The sequence below is a fragment of the Peromyscus eremicus genome, chromosome 10, assembly GCF_949786415.1.
Source record: "Peromyscus eremicus chromosome 10, PerEre_H2_v1, whole genome shotgun sequence".
Lineage (NCBI taxonomy): Eukaryota > Metazoa > Chordata > Mammalia > Rodentia > Cricetidae > Peromyscus > Peromyscus eremicus.
This window is the reverse complement of record NC_081426.1, coordinates 21,165,764-21,180,136: the sequence shown is the minus strand read 5'-3', so window position 1 is coordinate 21,180,136 and position 14,373 is coordinate 21,165,764. Positions and strand designations below refer to the sequence as shown.

The 14,373-nt window shown below is 47.9% G+C and overlaps 1 protein-coding gene across 1 annotated transcript in view; it reads right to left on the bottom strand.

The window, feature by feature from the left end:
• Pkd1l1 (polycystin 1 like 1, transient receptor potential channel interacting) overlaps nt 1-14,373 on the bottom strand; it is a 108,318-nt gene that overhangs the window by 6,118 nt on the left and 87,827 nt on the right. The window contains exons 41-48 of the mRNA XM_059275330.1: nt 12,419-12,539; nt 11,544-11,627; nt 10,863-11,011; nt 9,381-9,615; nt 7,151-7,255; nt 6,260-6,400; nt 1,426-1,604; nt 1,125-1,188 (exon numbers count right to left, since the gene is read on the bottom strand). Of these exons, the coding sequence (XP_059131313.1) occupies nt 1,125-1,188; nt 1,426-1,604; nt 6,260-6,400; nt 7,151-7,255; nt 9,381-9,615; nt 10,863-11,011; nt 11,544-11,627; nt 12,419-12,539 (1,078 nt within the window). The remainder of the gene's footprint in view (nt 1-1,124; nt 1,189-1,425; nt 1,605-6,259; nt 6,401-7,150; nt 7,256-9,380; nt 9,616-10,862; nt 11,012-11,543; nt 11,628-12,418; nt 12,540-14,373) is intronic.

Here is a 14,373-nt window from a genome sequence, read left to right as displayed (position 1 = left end):
CACACGCCCTCCCCCACAAACAAACAACAACAAATACAAACAATTTTTTAAATGCAACAAGCAAAGCAGGCAAGCCAACAACCACAAACACAAAGTACATCTCAGCAAGTCGAGATGAGGGCCCTGACTCACCCACAACACACACACACACTTTGGACAGAGCAAATGCTGCTACATTTGTTAGATATCATTTATTATACCTTGAGATTTTCTTAACATAAAAGCACTTTTATATAATGCTAAATGGTGTCAATAACAGTTTATTGCTAGGTAGGGACTATGTAGATCTATATCGTTTCTAAGGCAAGCAACCTTCTTGGGCACACATCAGCCATATGTTTCCCGGAAGGTTTATTAGCTGGCCTCTGGTGACATCTGTGATTGGGTAGGGGCAGCCTGGGCTTTTAAGTGTAGCTGTAGATTCTGAGATCTACTCCTTCTTCTCTCATTTGCTGGCCTGTTCCTCCAAGCATAGGACCAGCAAGGTCCATATTCTCTGGAGCAGGAGACTCTTGCTTGGGTCCTTGTGGGCCTGGGTAAACCCTGAGCTCTGAGAGCCAGAATGTCCTCACAGTAGCCACCTGGCCAAGCAGTTGTCTCAAGTTTGATAGCAATGCTGTCTGTGGCAGAGGTGGGAACTTGTGCTGCACTAGGCCTATGGGGCTAAAGTGAGCTCCTTCTCAACTGGGACCTGCTCAGGACCAGCAGCCAGGAACACCATCAGGGTCTAAGCTATACTCTGGGCCTGGTTTGGGCCTGCACTCTCCAGTCAGAACTTTTGTCCCATCCCTGCAGGCGGACTTGCCCTGTACTGGCACAGAGCTCAGGTGTTGCCAAGCACCCATGCAAACAGCTGAGCACCATCTACCCATGATGCTCTTTTGTTCTGACTGGGGTTTACTTCTGTGTTCTACTGATGCTGTGTGGTTCCTCAAGGGAGGCAAATAATGCAAAGGGGGTTCTGGCATGTGAGAGGAGAAGTCTCTGTGTGCAGGGCTTGGGTGACAGATGAGGGGAGAAGCAGCATGTGGCTATTGAAGCTCCTGAAAGTTACAGTCCCAAGGCCAATGTCATCCCTTTTCTCAGCTTCTTGCTCCATCATCTGAGAAAACCACCTTCCCTACCCGCAGTCCATTGTGATCATTAAGCATGTTCACATACAAGAGGCCTTCCACAGCATTCCTGACACTTAGGGAGAGATCTGTATGTGGTGATAACCACAGGAAATAACCATAATATGCTGTGGGAAAGTGTAACACAAAGCCAGTGTTTAATAAATCATGGCTATTGCTGTCACAAACGCAATTATAACACTAATACCCCCTTATCTAAACCCCACCATAATGGATTCGGTGGCTAGAATTCTGGATGGTGTGTCACCCTGTGAGAAGTTTGCTATTCCCTGACTAGGGTGAACCAATGTGCTAGTTGGCTAAGGAAATCACTGGAGAAGGGGAGAGAATTCTTACTGCTGGTGCAAAGGCTCTGGAGAGAGACGAATGTGTCCCTGCTGAGAAGGATGCCATGGTGCTCAGGAAGCCGAGGAGGTGAACACATTTCAACATCCAGAGGAACAGGAGGATTCCCCGGAGCCATCTTGCCCTCTAAGGGAAGAACACAGTGGGTCAGTGTGTCCTGCCAATAATAACAAGGAGGTGTAGGCACAGGCATACACCTGTGAGCTATGCTGAGACACATGTCCATTTATGGAGTTGTCTAGACCACAGGTCTCCCAGAGACACCAGGTCTTTCAGGGACACCAAGTGTCAGTATCTACAGAGGAACACAAGTCAGAAGCAGGAGTCAGGACACACTGTAAGACATCTTCAGGAGGGCCAGGCTGGTAGAGACAGCAGAGCATGTCTGGCTGGTTCACCTCAGAGCTTCAGTCCACTGTGCTGTAAGGAAACGGCCGTGGCAGCAGCGATAGGATGCTGCCTCATCATGTAACATGTTAGCAATGCTTTCCTTGAAGATAGTGAAAATTTAATCCTGTGATAAATAGGAGGGTCCCCACATTATAGCTTTGTAGTCTATGGCTCACATAAACACAGTGATGGGACAAAAGACACAGCAGGATGAGCCAGGGGCACACTCAGAGTCCAGGTCCAACACAGGTACCCATAACTCCTGGGTCACTCAGAAGCGGTGCATCTGCCTAAGACTCGCTGGGAAAGGCCTTCAGTACATGGCCTCATCTACTTTCCCCAAGAGAAAGAGAGGAATGCTGCATGCTAGAACTCCATGGGAGCAAAGGATCAAGGTTTTCAGTTTGCTTGGGAAATAACCAGCAGCCACCTCTGACAACTGAGGCCCAGGGAAGCTGTGAGAGGCTGGCACACCTGTGGCCCCTTCAAATCAGTAAGACTCAGCTATGCCTGGGAAAAACAGGGATGATTGACAGCATAGCCAGTACTGGATAGGAGACCTACAATGTAAGACCTGGGTAGAGCTGCACACTTCCTGGTAGCTGCAATTTAACAGGTGAAAATAAGCACGGTGATTTACTTTGCATTTTATTTAGACCAACATGTAAAATAACACGTGCATTCAGCACAAGTGGGGACGTTTGCATATTAAATTTGTGAAATTCAACAAGTATTTTATATTTGGAGTACGTCTCAATTTGAGCTGGCCATACTTCATTCTCTATACTCTCAAGGGGTCAGGGCCATGAGACTGGAGAGCACAGCTATGGTCTCTCTGTGGACCCCTTTCTTGCCTATATCTGATTGGAAGGATACCAGAAAGCCTTCCTAACTGTTTTCATTATCATATTTACTTATAGGATAGCTATCATGTACCAAGAGGGATATGCATGCATATTCTTCCTCTCTCTCTCATCTTAGAAAACCCCTTAAGTTTTGTACCATGGTCTTATCATATTTAAAACTTGAAGAAGTGTGGCCCACTCACAGAGTTAAAGAAAAGCTGAGGCTAAGGCCACAGGCTGCAGCTACCAAGGACATCTGGACTCAGACCGTGCCAAAGTGCTCTGAAGGCCTCCCATACATACGTCACAGTTCACTTCTCAGGTGACTGGCTCCAAGACCAGAGGCTGTTTCCACTGCTGCTTCTGACTGGACTGTGATGCTCATCCTCTTGGAGTATGGGTGGGGTCATTTGTGGTGTGGATAGGCTACCATTACCTGTTTCACTAGATAGTATGTGGTTATGTGAAATATGCTTGGCACAGCCATGCTCCCTTCAAGACGGTAAGACATGGTTGTGCTTGGGAAAAAATGGAGACAGTTGACACTGTAGCCCCCACCGGGTAGGTGAAATACAATGTGAGACCTGGGCAGAACTGCAAATTTCCTGGTAGCTGCAATTTAACAGGTGATAATAAGCAGACATACTTACTAAGTGTTTTATTGAGATCAAAACATGTAAAATAATGTATATTCGGAATAAAATGGAAATATTTGCACATCAAATTTATAAACTCCTTTACAGTTCGTCAAGCTAAGCCCTGTGGAGAAGAGAGTTAGAGGCACTCAGCTCTGGTCAGCTTGAGCTATTCCCTGGGCATTGGGTGGTGAAAATGAATAATTTCCTGGTGATGGGACAAATGATGCAGGGCCAGAATGCTGATGTGAGTGTGGAGCAGGATGAAGCTTTACCAGGTCAGCTCTTACTCAAGAGCTAAGTGAAGGCCCAGAAATTGACACCGGGCTGTAATAGAATCCCCAGGGAAGAGGGAGTCATGCCAGGCAAGATTTTGGCAACAGCAAACATGACTAGAAAGATAGCACACTATGAGGGAAGAAGGGTGTGAAAGGGGAAGCCATTTCGGAGGCCCAGTACTCAGAGTGTCCTGACAGACTCCTGTTTCTCCTCACTACACTTCTCAAAGAGCTGCTCTGCCCACACCAGTGAGAAGAGCATCCTACAAAGTGTTTCAGGAAAGGAACTCCAGACTATGATGGAGTTGGGATCCAGGCTGATGCATAGCTGTGGTTGTGGGGTAAAACAGACAGAAAGTGAGCTGAACCCCCCTGTTAGAAAAAGTGCTGATGAATACAGACACACAGGAAAGGTAGACCAGAAAGCCCGCCAGTGATGAGACAGTGAGGCCAACAGTGGAACAGAGAGTCATCATCTGGTCCCATGTTGCTGCTGGGGAGCAGTCGTGAACAAGCTGCTAAACTTCCTTCCTGGAGCTTCTGGCCTCTTGGTGTGTGACAGACAACCACATCATACTGTACCACAACACAGCTCAGTAGATGCTAAGTGCTTGCAAGGAGGTCCTAGGGTGGCTGTGGCTGACCCAGCTCTTCTTTAACTTTACATATTTCACAGAATAACTGAGACTGAGAACAAAACATCCTAAAACAAAGAGAAGGCGCTTGGAGTAGCCTGAGCTGCTCACTACTGTGGGGAAAAACATTACTCACAGCATCCTGGGGTTCTGTATGCTGGGGGAGCCATGAGGTGTCAGGCTAATGTGTTTTAAGACTTCCTGTTTTAGGACAGAAAGAAATAGAGCTTCCTGTCTTGTGTGGATAAAAAGAAGATGATTTTCCCGACTTTTGTGATTAGCATGCTAGGCTCCTACAAGTTGCAGAAATTATAATCCAAGATGCAGAAGTGTCTGGAATCCTGCTCCTGGTGCTTAGCACAGAGATGGCCTACGGTGCTCTCCATGCAACGAGTCCCTGCTAGGATCAGCAATGTGCACAAAGCATGGGTTGCACAGCACCATGGGGGTGATGAGCAGGAAGTGGAGGAGACAGGCACAGTAAGGGAGTTCCAGCTGCTCATGATGTGAAGATGATGTCTACCTGGTTTGTGCCTAGCCTTGGAACTCATGAGTGCTTATGGAGCTAAACACTCAGGCGTAGGAAGTGTAGCTTCAGGGTTTCCCTCATGTAAGGGCTCTCTTCTTAGCCTGGGAGTTGTGATCCAGGCTGATGCATAGCCATGGTTGTGGGGTAGCTCATAAAGTCACAGGACTAGTGACATCTGCAAAGTGAAGATGATTTGTATTCTTGTCCTCCAGGAAGAAACCCAGATTGTCCTCTGCTTGGGATCCTTCAACACACGGCCCCCAGGCTGATGAGTCTCTGGTGTTTCCACAGCTGGGCCACTCTGGCTATAGGAAGGTCCTGATACCCTCTGGGCCTCAGTTTCCCCAGCTGTAGCAGTTGTCTTGGGAACACTGTGTTTCTTCTGCTCCAAGGTTTACCGGGAGTATAGATGGTGAGAAGGTGGAGAAGAGAAGATGGGTGGAAGTTGATATACCCTCCGAGGAGACTGGGACAACAGTGGTACCACTTATCCAGAAAAGGAAGGCTGGAGCTGTGGTGGAGGAAGAACACCATCCTTGTTCCCTCAAAGGCTCCCCACTCAGCAGAAAAGAAATCTGGGCCTAGGGTTCATCACAAGAAGAGCCAGAGAAGAGGTGGAGCTGGGAGCACTGAGGTTAGAGGAAAACCAGTTCCCCCAATTTTCAGGTTGTTCTGGGAGCATCTTGTCCAGGGTGTGAAGGTACTCTAGGTACAGGATGGCCCTGGGGCATTGACAACCCTCAAGGTAGGTAGAAAAAAGACTTAGAGAATCTGTGGGTAGGTAGAGGTGTTAGCTGTGGCTTTACCAGAGTAAGAGAGGAATAATAGATTCAGTTTGCATATATCCACTGTGGCATGAAGCAGTGAACCTCTGGGGAGCCTGGCTGGTTGTGATAGGATCCCCTGACCTACAGGTCTCCTTCCAGGGACTTATGGGGCCCTTCCTGCATAGTCTACTTGGTCTTCTTGGTAGAGGTCCCATTCTACAGATGGAAGTCTAGGAGAGAGTGATACAGGGACTTAGAGGTGGTATTTCTCCCCTTCATGACCTCAAGTCTTTTTCTGAGTCTCAGAGTCATCACTTATAGAAAATGCCTGCACCTAAGACCATCGCCAGATGGAAGGGGAAGACAGGTGTGATGTATCTAAGCATGTTAGAGCTAGCCTCCTTACTGTAGGCTGTGTTGACTGACACCTGCTTCCTCATGCTACTGCAAGTACATTGGCATCCCTGGCTCTTGAGTTCTGCTCTACACAGCATGCATGGATGCCCAGCTGGTGGGCACATGTGAAGTTATCCATATCCCTCACTGCTTCTAGTGCCACCGTCTGTGAGCTCACAGCATTACCATCCAACAGAACAAACCCATCTCACCGAACCTTCTATGACAGATGTCCTTGTATGATAGATGTCGTTGAGCAACATCGGTTATGGCTTCTTTCGGGTACCCTCAAATCCCCTATCGTACCTGATTCCATGACACCATCAGACTTAGGTCCACATACATCTGATGAAATCCTTTGTGGAACTGGTCAGTGATGTTCTCAGCAAGGGTAGTGAGGTGACCAGAGGCTACATAGTAGGCCAGGGCTACCCAAACCATAGAGAGCTGCAACACAGGAGAGAAAGGTCCTCAGTCGGCTGAGGGTGGACTCAGTGGGCATCCTAGACCCTCTGGTGACAAGCTGTCTGTCAAACATTAAATTGGTGGTTGAGGAGATGACTCAGTTGGTAAAGTGTAGGCATGAGGACATGTGTGCAATCTCCAGAGCCCATGTGAAAATGCCAGTCATCGTGGCACATGCTTGGAATCCCCACGTGCGAGAGACAGACGGGTGGATTCCTTGGACTCTCCAGTCAGCTAGCCTAGTCTAACTGGTGATTTCCAGGCCAGTGAGAGACACTGCCTTAAAAAGAGAGATTGATGGTATCTGAGAAACGACACCCAGGGCTGGCCTCTGGCTTCCACATGTTTATATACCGAAACACACATAAACACACACACACACACACACACACACACACACACACACACACACACACACACACACCACTACCACCATCAGATGCCAAGGAAACCTGATTTCGAATGCTATTCTGCCTCTACACTACGGTGGAGAACCACAGTGAGTGAGGTTGGAATTAGTACCCATAAGACTTCCTGATAAAAGGATTTTTCCTTTCAGATAAAAATACTTTAGTGTCTGGGCTGGGGATTTAGTTCAGTGGTAGAGCGCTTGCCTAGCAAGTGCAAGGCCTTGGGTTCGATCCTCAGCTCAAAAAAAAAAAAAAACAAAAAAAAAAAACAAAAACTTTAGTGTCATTGTTCCACGTAAAGAGACTATATCAGAGAGGCTACCTCCAGCCAGTGTCTCAGTTTTCTCCAGTAGCTGAGGACCCCCTTGGTGGCCATTCCCCAGAGCTGGAAACAGAGGTGGGTCACGTTGAGTACCAGGAACACCAGCTGGGATGGGACAAAAATAAGTGAGACAAAGAAGAGTCAGTAAGGCGTTTTTTCAACGTCTAGACTTCTGCCTGGTTCCGTTGCCCATCACCATTTCCATGGGCATGGTACAAGCCTCGTTCCTTCTCGAGAGCATTTGATAACAAACTAGCCCTTCAGGAGGCACCTGGGCAGCTTGGTATCTCTTCACACTAAACACTCCCAGAGACCCAATTCCATGCAAGGCATTAAGATGTGCTGTTGACCCTGAGGCATGGGAATAAGGCATGTGGGTGTCCACAGCCACTACCAGCTCACCATGCCAGCCTACCATTTATTCACAACTTTACAGGAAACTGAAAGCCGTCAGCAGGGGCTTTGTGAATTCTCCATCCTCTCTGGGAGCTCTGTGTACTGTGCCCTTGTGGGTCCACTCTAACAATCTGCAAGCATAATTAGAACCAAGTTGGCTGTGAGTCCTCAGGGAAGGTGTGAAACAGTGGTGCTGTGCCCCGTTATCCTGGAGACTGCCTCTCCACTCCAGTGGGGAACCACAGTGACATTGGAAGTAGTTAGTATTGATAAGACTCCTAATAAAAGTACTTTTCCTTCCAGATAAAAATACTTCAGGGTCATTGTTCTGCATAAAGAGCCTGTGTCAGAGAGGCTACCTCCACTCAGTGTCTCCATTTCCTCCATAGTATAGAGCCAAAAGAAAGGGCAGGGAACTGACCTGGTTTTCTAAACTCTTGACATTTTGCCCAACATGGTTTCATTTTTTTTTTTTCTGCATGAATTCTAATATTTTAAGGTATCACACTAGCATACCATTTACCTTGTTTTCTGACTACTTTTTCTTTTTTGGTGCCTAAGGCAAGAGCCTCTCCTATCCCAGCCCTTCCCAGTAGTCCACACTTGTCCTTCATGCTTATCCCGTTCCAGTCTCAGCCGTGGCTACCTCTAACACTCCCTAGACTTCTTTCCCTTCCTGAAGCCAAGTAGACTTGACTTGTCCAACAGCAGAACATGGTTCCTTCAGAGAGAAACACGAAATAAGACACAAAGCCAGTGGCATACCATGGAGAGGGGCTGCTGAGGCTTTTGACTGTTCACTGAAGCAACGTGAACCACTGGTACCTTGAGTTATGGACTGGGTAGCGGGGGACAGATATCCCCAAATTAATGTTTTGGAGCCCCAAACCCCATAATGTCTCTATTTGGAGGCAGACCTCAATGGAAGTAGTTAAGGCTAGGTGCAGGCATGAGCTGGGGCCCTGTTTCTATAACATTGGGGTCTACGCACATACTGAGGCCCCACATACTTTCTCCTTGTTCACTGGTGCAGAAGTAGAGCCAGGCTGTGAAACAGTGAGAAGATGGCCTCTCACCACCAAGGAAGAAGTCTTCACTACAGCCCAGCATTGCCGCGACTGGATTGGGGGTTTCTAGCTGCCAGATCTTTGTTAGATAGATGTCTGTTATTTAAGCCACCCAGCCAGCAGGAAGTAGTCCTGTTCGCCTGACAGGGATACGTGGCAGTCCCCAGTGGCTGTCTGAAATTTCAATAGTGACAAACCCTATGAATACTGTACCTCTCTTATAAATGCATAGCTAGCTATGCTAAGGCTTAGTTTCTAAATCTGTCATAGTAACTGATTAACAGTAATAACCAATAATAAAATAGAACAATCATAACAACACACTGTAATTACACCACAATACACTGTAAGGTTGTTTAAAATGTAGGCGTCGTTTACTTCTGGAATATTCCACTCCATATTTTCAGATTATGGTTGACTATAGAAAGTTAAATGTTGGACAACGAGGGATGACAGTCTTTTGTTATGGTGGCTGGGGCTGACTAAGCCTCCACAATGAATTTAGTACATCGAAGCAGTTGAATATTTGTGCTCATTTTGTATATGATGGTTGGTTTCCCACTGGAGATCTTCCTTCTCTCCAGTCCCAACACTTATTCTATGATTCATACTGCATGAAAGGGACATAATAAAAATTACATTGGTGGGCCAATGGAGGGCCCTAGTTCCATGGTGGTATATGGTATTTAGCCTGGAGTGGTATTTAGCACAGGTGGAGCCCCTAGTTCCCTGTGTCCATTCAGGAGGCTCAGGACAAGTGAACTCACCTCAGAAAGCTTAAGAAGGTACTGCGGGACTGAGGCATTATAGAAGATGCTGAACGACTCTACCAAGGACGAGGGGACAAGGCCTCCCGTGGGGAGCAGCTCTGCGCCTAGGGTCACACTTGTGAAGAGTCGTGTTGGAGGGTTGTAGAGAGTGAAGTGCACAGACATGGCCCTGGTGCCCTGATCAATCCACCTGTTGGCCCTGAGTGCGGTCAGGGCTGAGTGGGCTTCACGCCTAGAAAGCAGGTCAGGTTCAGAGGGAGGACAGGAAACAAGGCTTGGGAGTCCAGTGAAAATCCCATTTGTGGAACCATGCCCAATGTACCCAATGCCAGCTTTCATGGGGACAGAGGACCCCTAGACTTTCGATTTTTGCACAGACAGTCCTCCTGTGGGCTAGGGTCCCCACCAGGAGTCCATTGACCCTCTTTCCCAGCCAACAGACAATGACTACCCTCACCTGTGCCCTGTGAGGGAGAGATGCCCAGTAGCCCTTCCTAAGGGCTCACAAGTATTCAAATCCTTCTTTTTACAGTGGACTGCATGGAGAGAAAGAGACTAAACTAATTCATAGTTAGTAGCAAATCATGTCCTTTTTTGGGGGGTCTGGGCACACTACTATAACTGCACAGATTAATTTCCTATGCAAAGCCCCATTCTGTGGTGTAGGCTGTGCCATGAACTGAGCCTAGGGCATCCTGTAGAACTGGCAGGGCACCTGACTACAGGCTGGGCTATAGGAAGCATAGTATATGCGTGCCGTATCTATACATGATGGAAAACCCACTCCTCTTCTGCTCAGTGCAGTTAAAGGTAGCCTCTGTGATGTGAATGTCCTTCTGTATGCTGTGAATATGTGTTGCTCTCATTGGTTAATAAGGAATCTGCTTTGGCCTATGGCAAGGCAGGGTAGAGTCAGGCAGGATATCCAAGCAGAGATACAGGAGAAGAAGAATGGAGTCTGGCAAACGCCATCCAGCCGCCCAAGAAGCAAGATGCTAGCAGACCAGTAATGCCATGGCCACATGGTAAAATATAGATTAATAGAAATGGAGTAATTTAAGTTGTAGGAGGTAGTAATAAGCCTGGCATTTATAATTAATGTAAGTCTCTGAGTGATTATTTTATAAGTGTCTGAGAGACAGGGCAGGACACACAAAAGCCTTCAGCTACACATTTGTGCTCCCCTAGGAGTTAGGGGAGGAATAATCAAGGCCACGTGAGCACCCTGCTTGGCACACAGTGAGCAAAGGACTGCCTCCATGACTCTGCAGGCTCTGGCAGCCACTCCTAAAGAATGTCCTGTTCTGTTCTCCTCTCTGCACTCGGGTCTGAACACTGGAGTCTGAGTTCTTCCACACTACTGTTCTGAAGCATTGCTCAGGCCCTCACAGTGCTGGCCTGCCCAGAAGCTGAGACCACAGCAGATATGCCTCACCTCGAAGCATGGGGCCTCAGAGCCTCTTGCTGATGCTCACTGACCTTGTTCTTCCTAGGCTGTGCATGGAGCTCTCCTTCTTCACCCCACAGGCCTCAGGACCACCAGGGGTCACATTTTGGTTCTCAAGGTCAAGGTTATGACTCTGTGTAGGTAGTGCATCTTCCATGAGCTCTGAGAATGGCCTGGGAGGCTATAGCACAAAGTACCAATCAAGTAACCCTCCCCCCAATCAATCCTTGTCCCCAAGTCCATCTGCATTGTGGGGCTCCCAAGCTCTATCCGTACAGAGTACAGCCAACTATGTAGTCAGGGACCCTACCACTCTCAAGGACCAATCTGCAGCCTACTTCACGATCTCTGGGTTCAAGGCTGTGCCTGCTGGAGGCTGCAGCAGAGGAGTCAGCTGTGTGGGGCTGGCCAGTCTGCAGAACATTGCGTTCATGGAGTAATGCTGTCTCCGGGCACCCTTCCCCATCAGAAAATAATACAAGAGTATTCTAGTTTCAGGGTGTTAGAAGAAAGAGCCTTCTTTTGCCTAGAATGCCAACTCTAGAAGTGAAGAGAACAGTTCTGGGGAAGAATGTAGAGGATACAAAAGGGTGCTTGGAAAGGGCAGAAGGAAAGTTGGCCCTGGCACCTGGAAATCTCACACTACCTCCCAACTGTCTGAGGAGCTTAACTGATCGGCCGGCCCCTGTCCCCGAGTCTCCCGGTGTACTTACTGTGCATGCAGTACCGGAAGAAACCTTCAGCTGCTTGATCACAGAAGGGCCTATGAGATGGCACTGCCCTCCGAGAGCTCCAGGCTGAGAGAGGAAGCGACACAGAGTGTTAGAGTACTGTGACCTTCGATTGACACTGTACAGCATCACTGACAAGGGTTGGGGAGCACAGGTCACTGCATCTGCAGAGTCAGAAGTTCATTGTCCTGAGAACCCGAGGGAGGATGCAACCAACTCCAGGAACCAACTTTCTGCAGATGCAGCCAACACCCCCATCCTCTAGCCTCCTCTTTGGAAAAGGAAAGCATTCAAATGCCTTCCCCTGGAAGTCTCCCTCATGTGAAGGACCCCAGGCATCCCCATGACACTCATGGAATACAAAAAAATGAAATGAGGAATGATAAAATGACAAAATGTTTGAGGAACGTAGGACAAATTTCTTTTATTTTTCAAAAAGGGGAGAAAGCAAACTATAAATGAGAAACGAGACAGTACAAACTCAGGACCAGCCTTGTCCCTCTCTGGAAGCTTCCCTGATGCTGCTGCCTTAGCCGTGGGCTCCACTTCTGCTCTGGGGACTCCTGAGCCCTTGTCATGCTGGCAGTAAGCTAGTTTCTTCCTCAGTCTCACCCTGAACCCCTGTTAAAGTGTCCAGGCCCTGCTTGAACTGACAAGCATTGACTGGAGGGAGTGAATAACTTAGAAGGCCATCATGGGCCATCATGGGCCATCACGGGCCATCATGGAGTCTTAGGAGACTCCAAGATACTAACAGGTTGCTTTGCCTGATGTAGTGTCATGGAGCAGGCCCTACGCTGCCTTGCGGTTCCCCTCACTGCCATATGGTTTCTGACAGACAGGAAATGAATACCCACCTGAGCCCCCCGGGCTCCAACAGAGGGTCTTTCTGGGTGCAGCCCATCCAGCAACGTGCTCAGAGTCCAGTCCCACCAGTCATCGGTGCTGCTCAGGTCCCCAAAGGAGTGTCTGGCGTTTCTTAATCCAAGAACAAAACAAAAAGTGTGCATGAATCCATAAGAACAACAAGGGAAAAGTTGGTTGCTTTTTTTCTGCTATTTTTTCCCCCACCCATGTTCCAGGTATTCTGTGAGAATTGAGCCAAAGCAAGCTGCAGTATGAGGGACAACCCCAGAATTCACTTTGCTCCTCAGTGGCAGAGGGAAGAGAAACAGCAGGAAAAACCACTTGTTCATCCACTCGCTCATTCACTCAACAAACATTACTGTGTAACTACTAAGCACCAGACAGTCTTCTAGACACTGGAAACCAAGACCAAATTCCTGTTCTTCTGTGTATGTATGTATGTATGTATGTATGTATGTATGTATGTACGTGTGTGTGTGTGTGTGTGCGTGTGTGTGTGTGTGTGTGTGTGTGTGTGTGTGTGTGTGTGTGTATGCATGTACATGCAGCCAATAATAAAAGAGTTTCAACTGATAATATTTTGACTTTACAGTGGTACAAAATTTCACCCGTCAATGCTTCTGTTTTTCATTTTTAGCACAGCATCCAATTCCATGAGATGTTTAACAGTTGATAATGAAGTAGGCTTAACCTCAGCTGAGGTCATCAACTGGGGGCAGATAGACTGTCCTGAGCGTTTTTGGTGGAGGTCAAGTTAGCCAAGCTCCAGGGAACCGGTCATTGAGCTAGTGTGCACCAGGCAGAAAGCCGGCTGCCGGCATCTCTTAACTCCATGTTCAGGGACATGACCTCCATCACCTGAGGAGAGCCACAGCAGAAGTACTCACACCACAGAAGCTGGCAGGCCAATGCTTCCTGCCAGAAAGCCTCTGCCTGGGTGGCGGGCAAGAACTCCTTAAGAGTGGCTTGGGAGGCGACAAGAGGAAAGAAGGTGCTGTAATATCTTACAAGCCACGTTAGAAAAAAAAAGCTGGACAGTTTAATAAAAAAGAAATCAAGGGCAAGGAAAAGCCTTCAAATATGTTAACAGAGAGAAACAAATACTCCCCCACCAGCAATTTATATATACTGTAAGTCCACTCAAAATTTCCAGAGTATATAGGAGCAAAAACCCAAAAGCCATTGACGTGACTCCTTTTAGTTACTTTTCCTTCTTTCCTTCCTTCCTTCCTTCCTTCCTTCCTTCCTTCCTTCCTTCCTTCCTTCCATCCTCCTTCCTTCTCCTCTTCCTCCTCTTCTCCAAAATTTTTATTTATGGCTCCCTCCGTGTGTGTGTGTGTGTGTGTGTGTGTGTGTGTGTGTGTGTGTGTGTGAGAGAGAGAGAGAGAGAGAGAGAGAGAGGTGTGTGTGTGTGTGTGTGTGTGTGTGTGTGTGTGTGTGTGTGTGCAGGTAACAACTGCAGAGGCCAAATGAGAGAACTGAGTCCCCTGCAACTGGAGTTATAGGCAGTTGTGAGCTGCTGGACATGGATGCTGGAATGGAACGCTACACTCTCTTAACCACAGAGCCTTCTCCAGTTCTAGTTCCCTCTTCTTGGGTAGAGATCATCTCCTTCCCATTCAAGTGTTTGTTTTGTACGACTGGAGCCTAATCTATGTAGGCCCCCGACTGACTGCTAGTTCTCAATCTCACACTTCTCCAAACATTTGGCCAAAGGTCTTGTCAAATTCTGAGCGAGTGGGGAGAATTGCAGAGGTATCTAGAGGCTGTGATGAAGAAACAGTGCATTTCCCGGCAAGGAGGAGAGAAAGGGGCAAAGTCAGGGTAGGGTCCAGATAAAGCCCTGGAAATAGTTCCAACCTCGGGGGGGGGGGGGGAGCACTAGACAAAGAGAAGGTCGAAGAGCCGGAGGCAGGGAGGAGGGAGGGTTGTTTGGCAGACATGC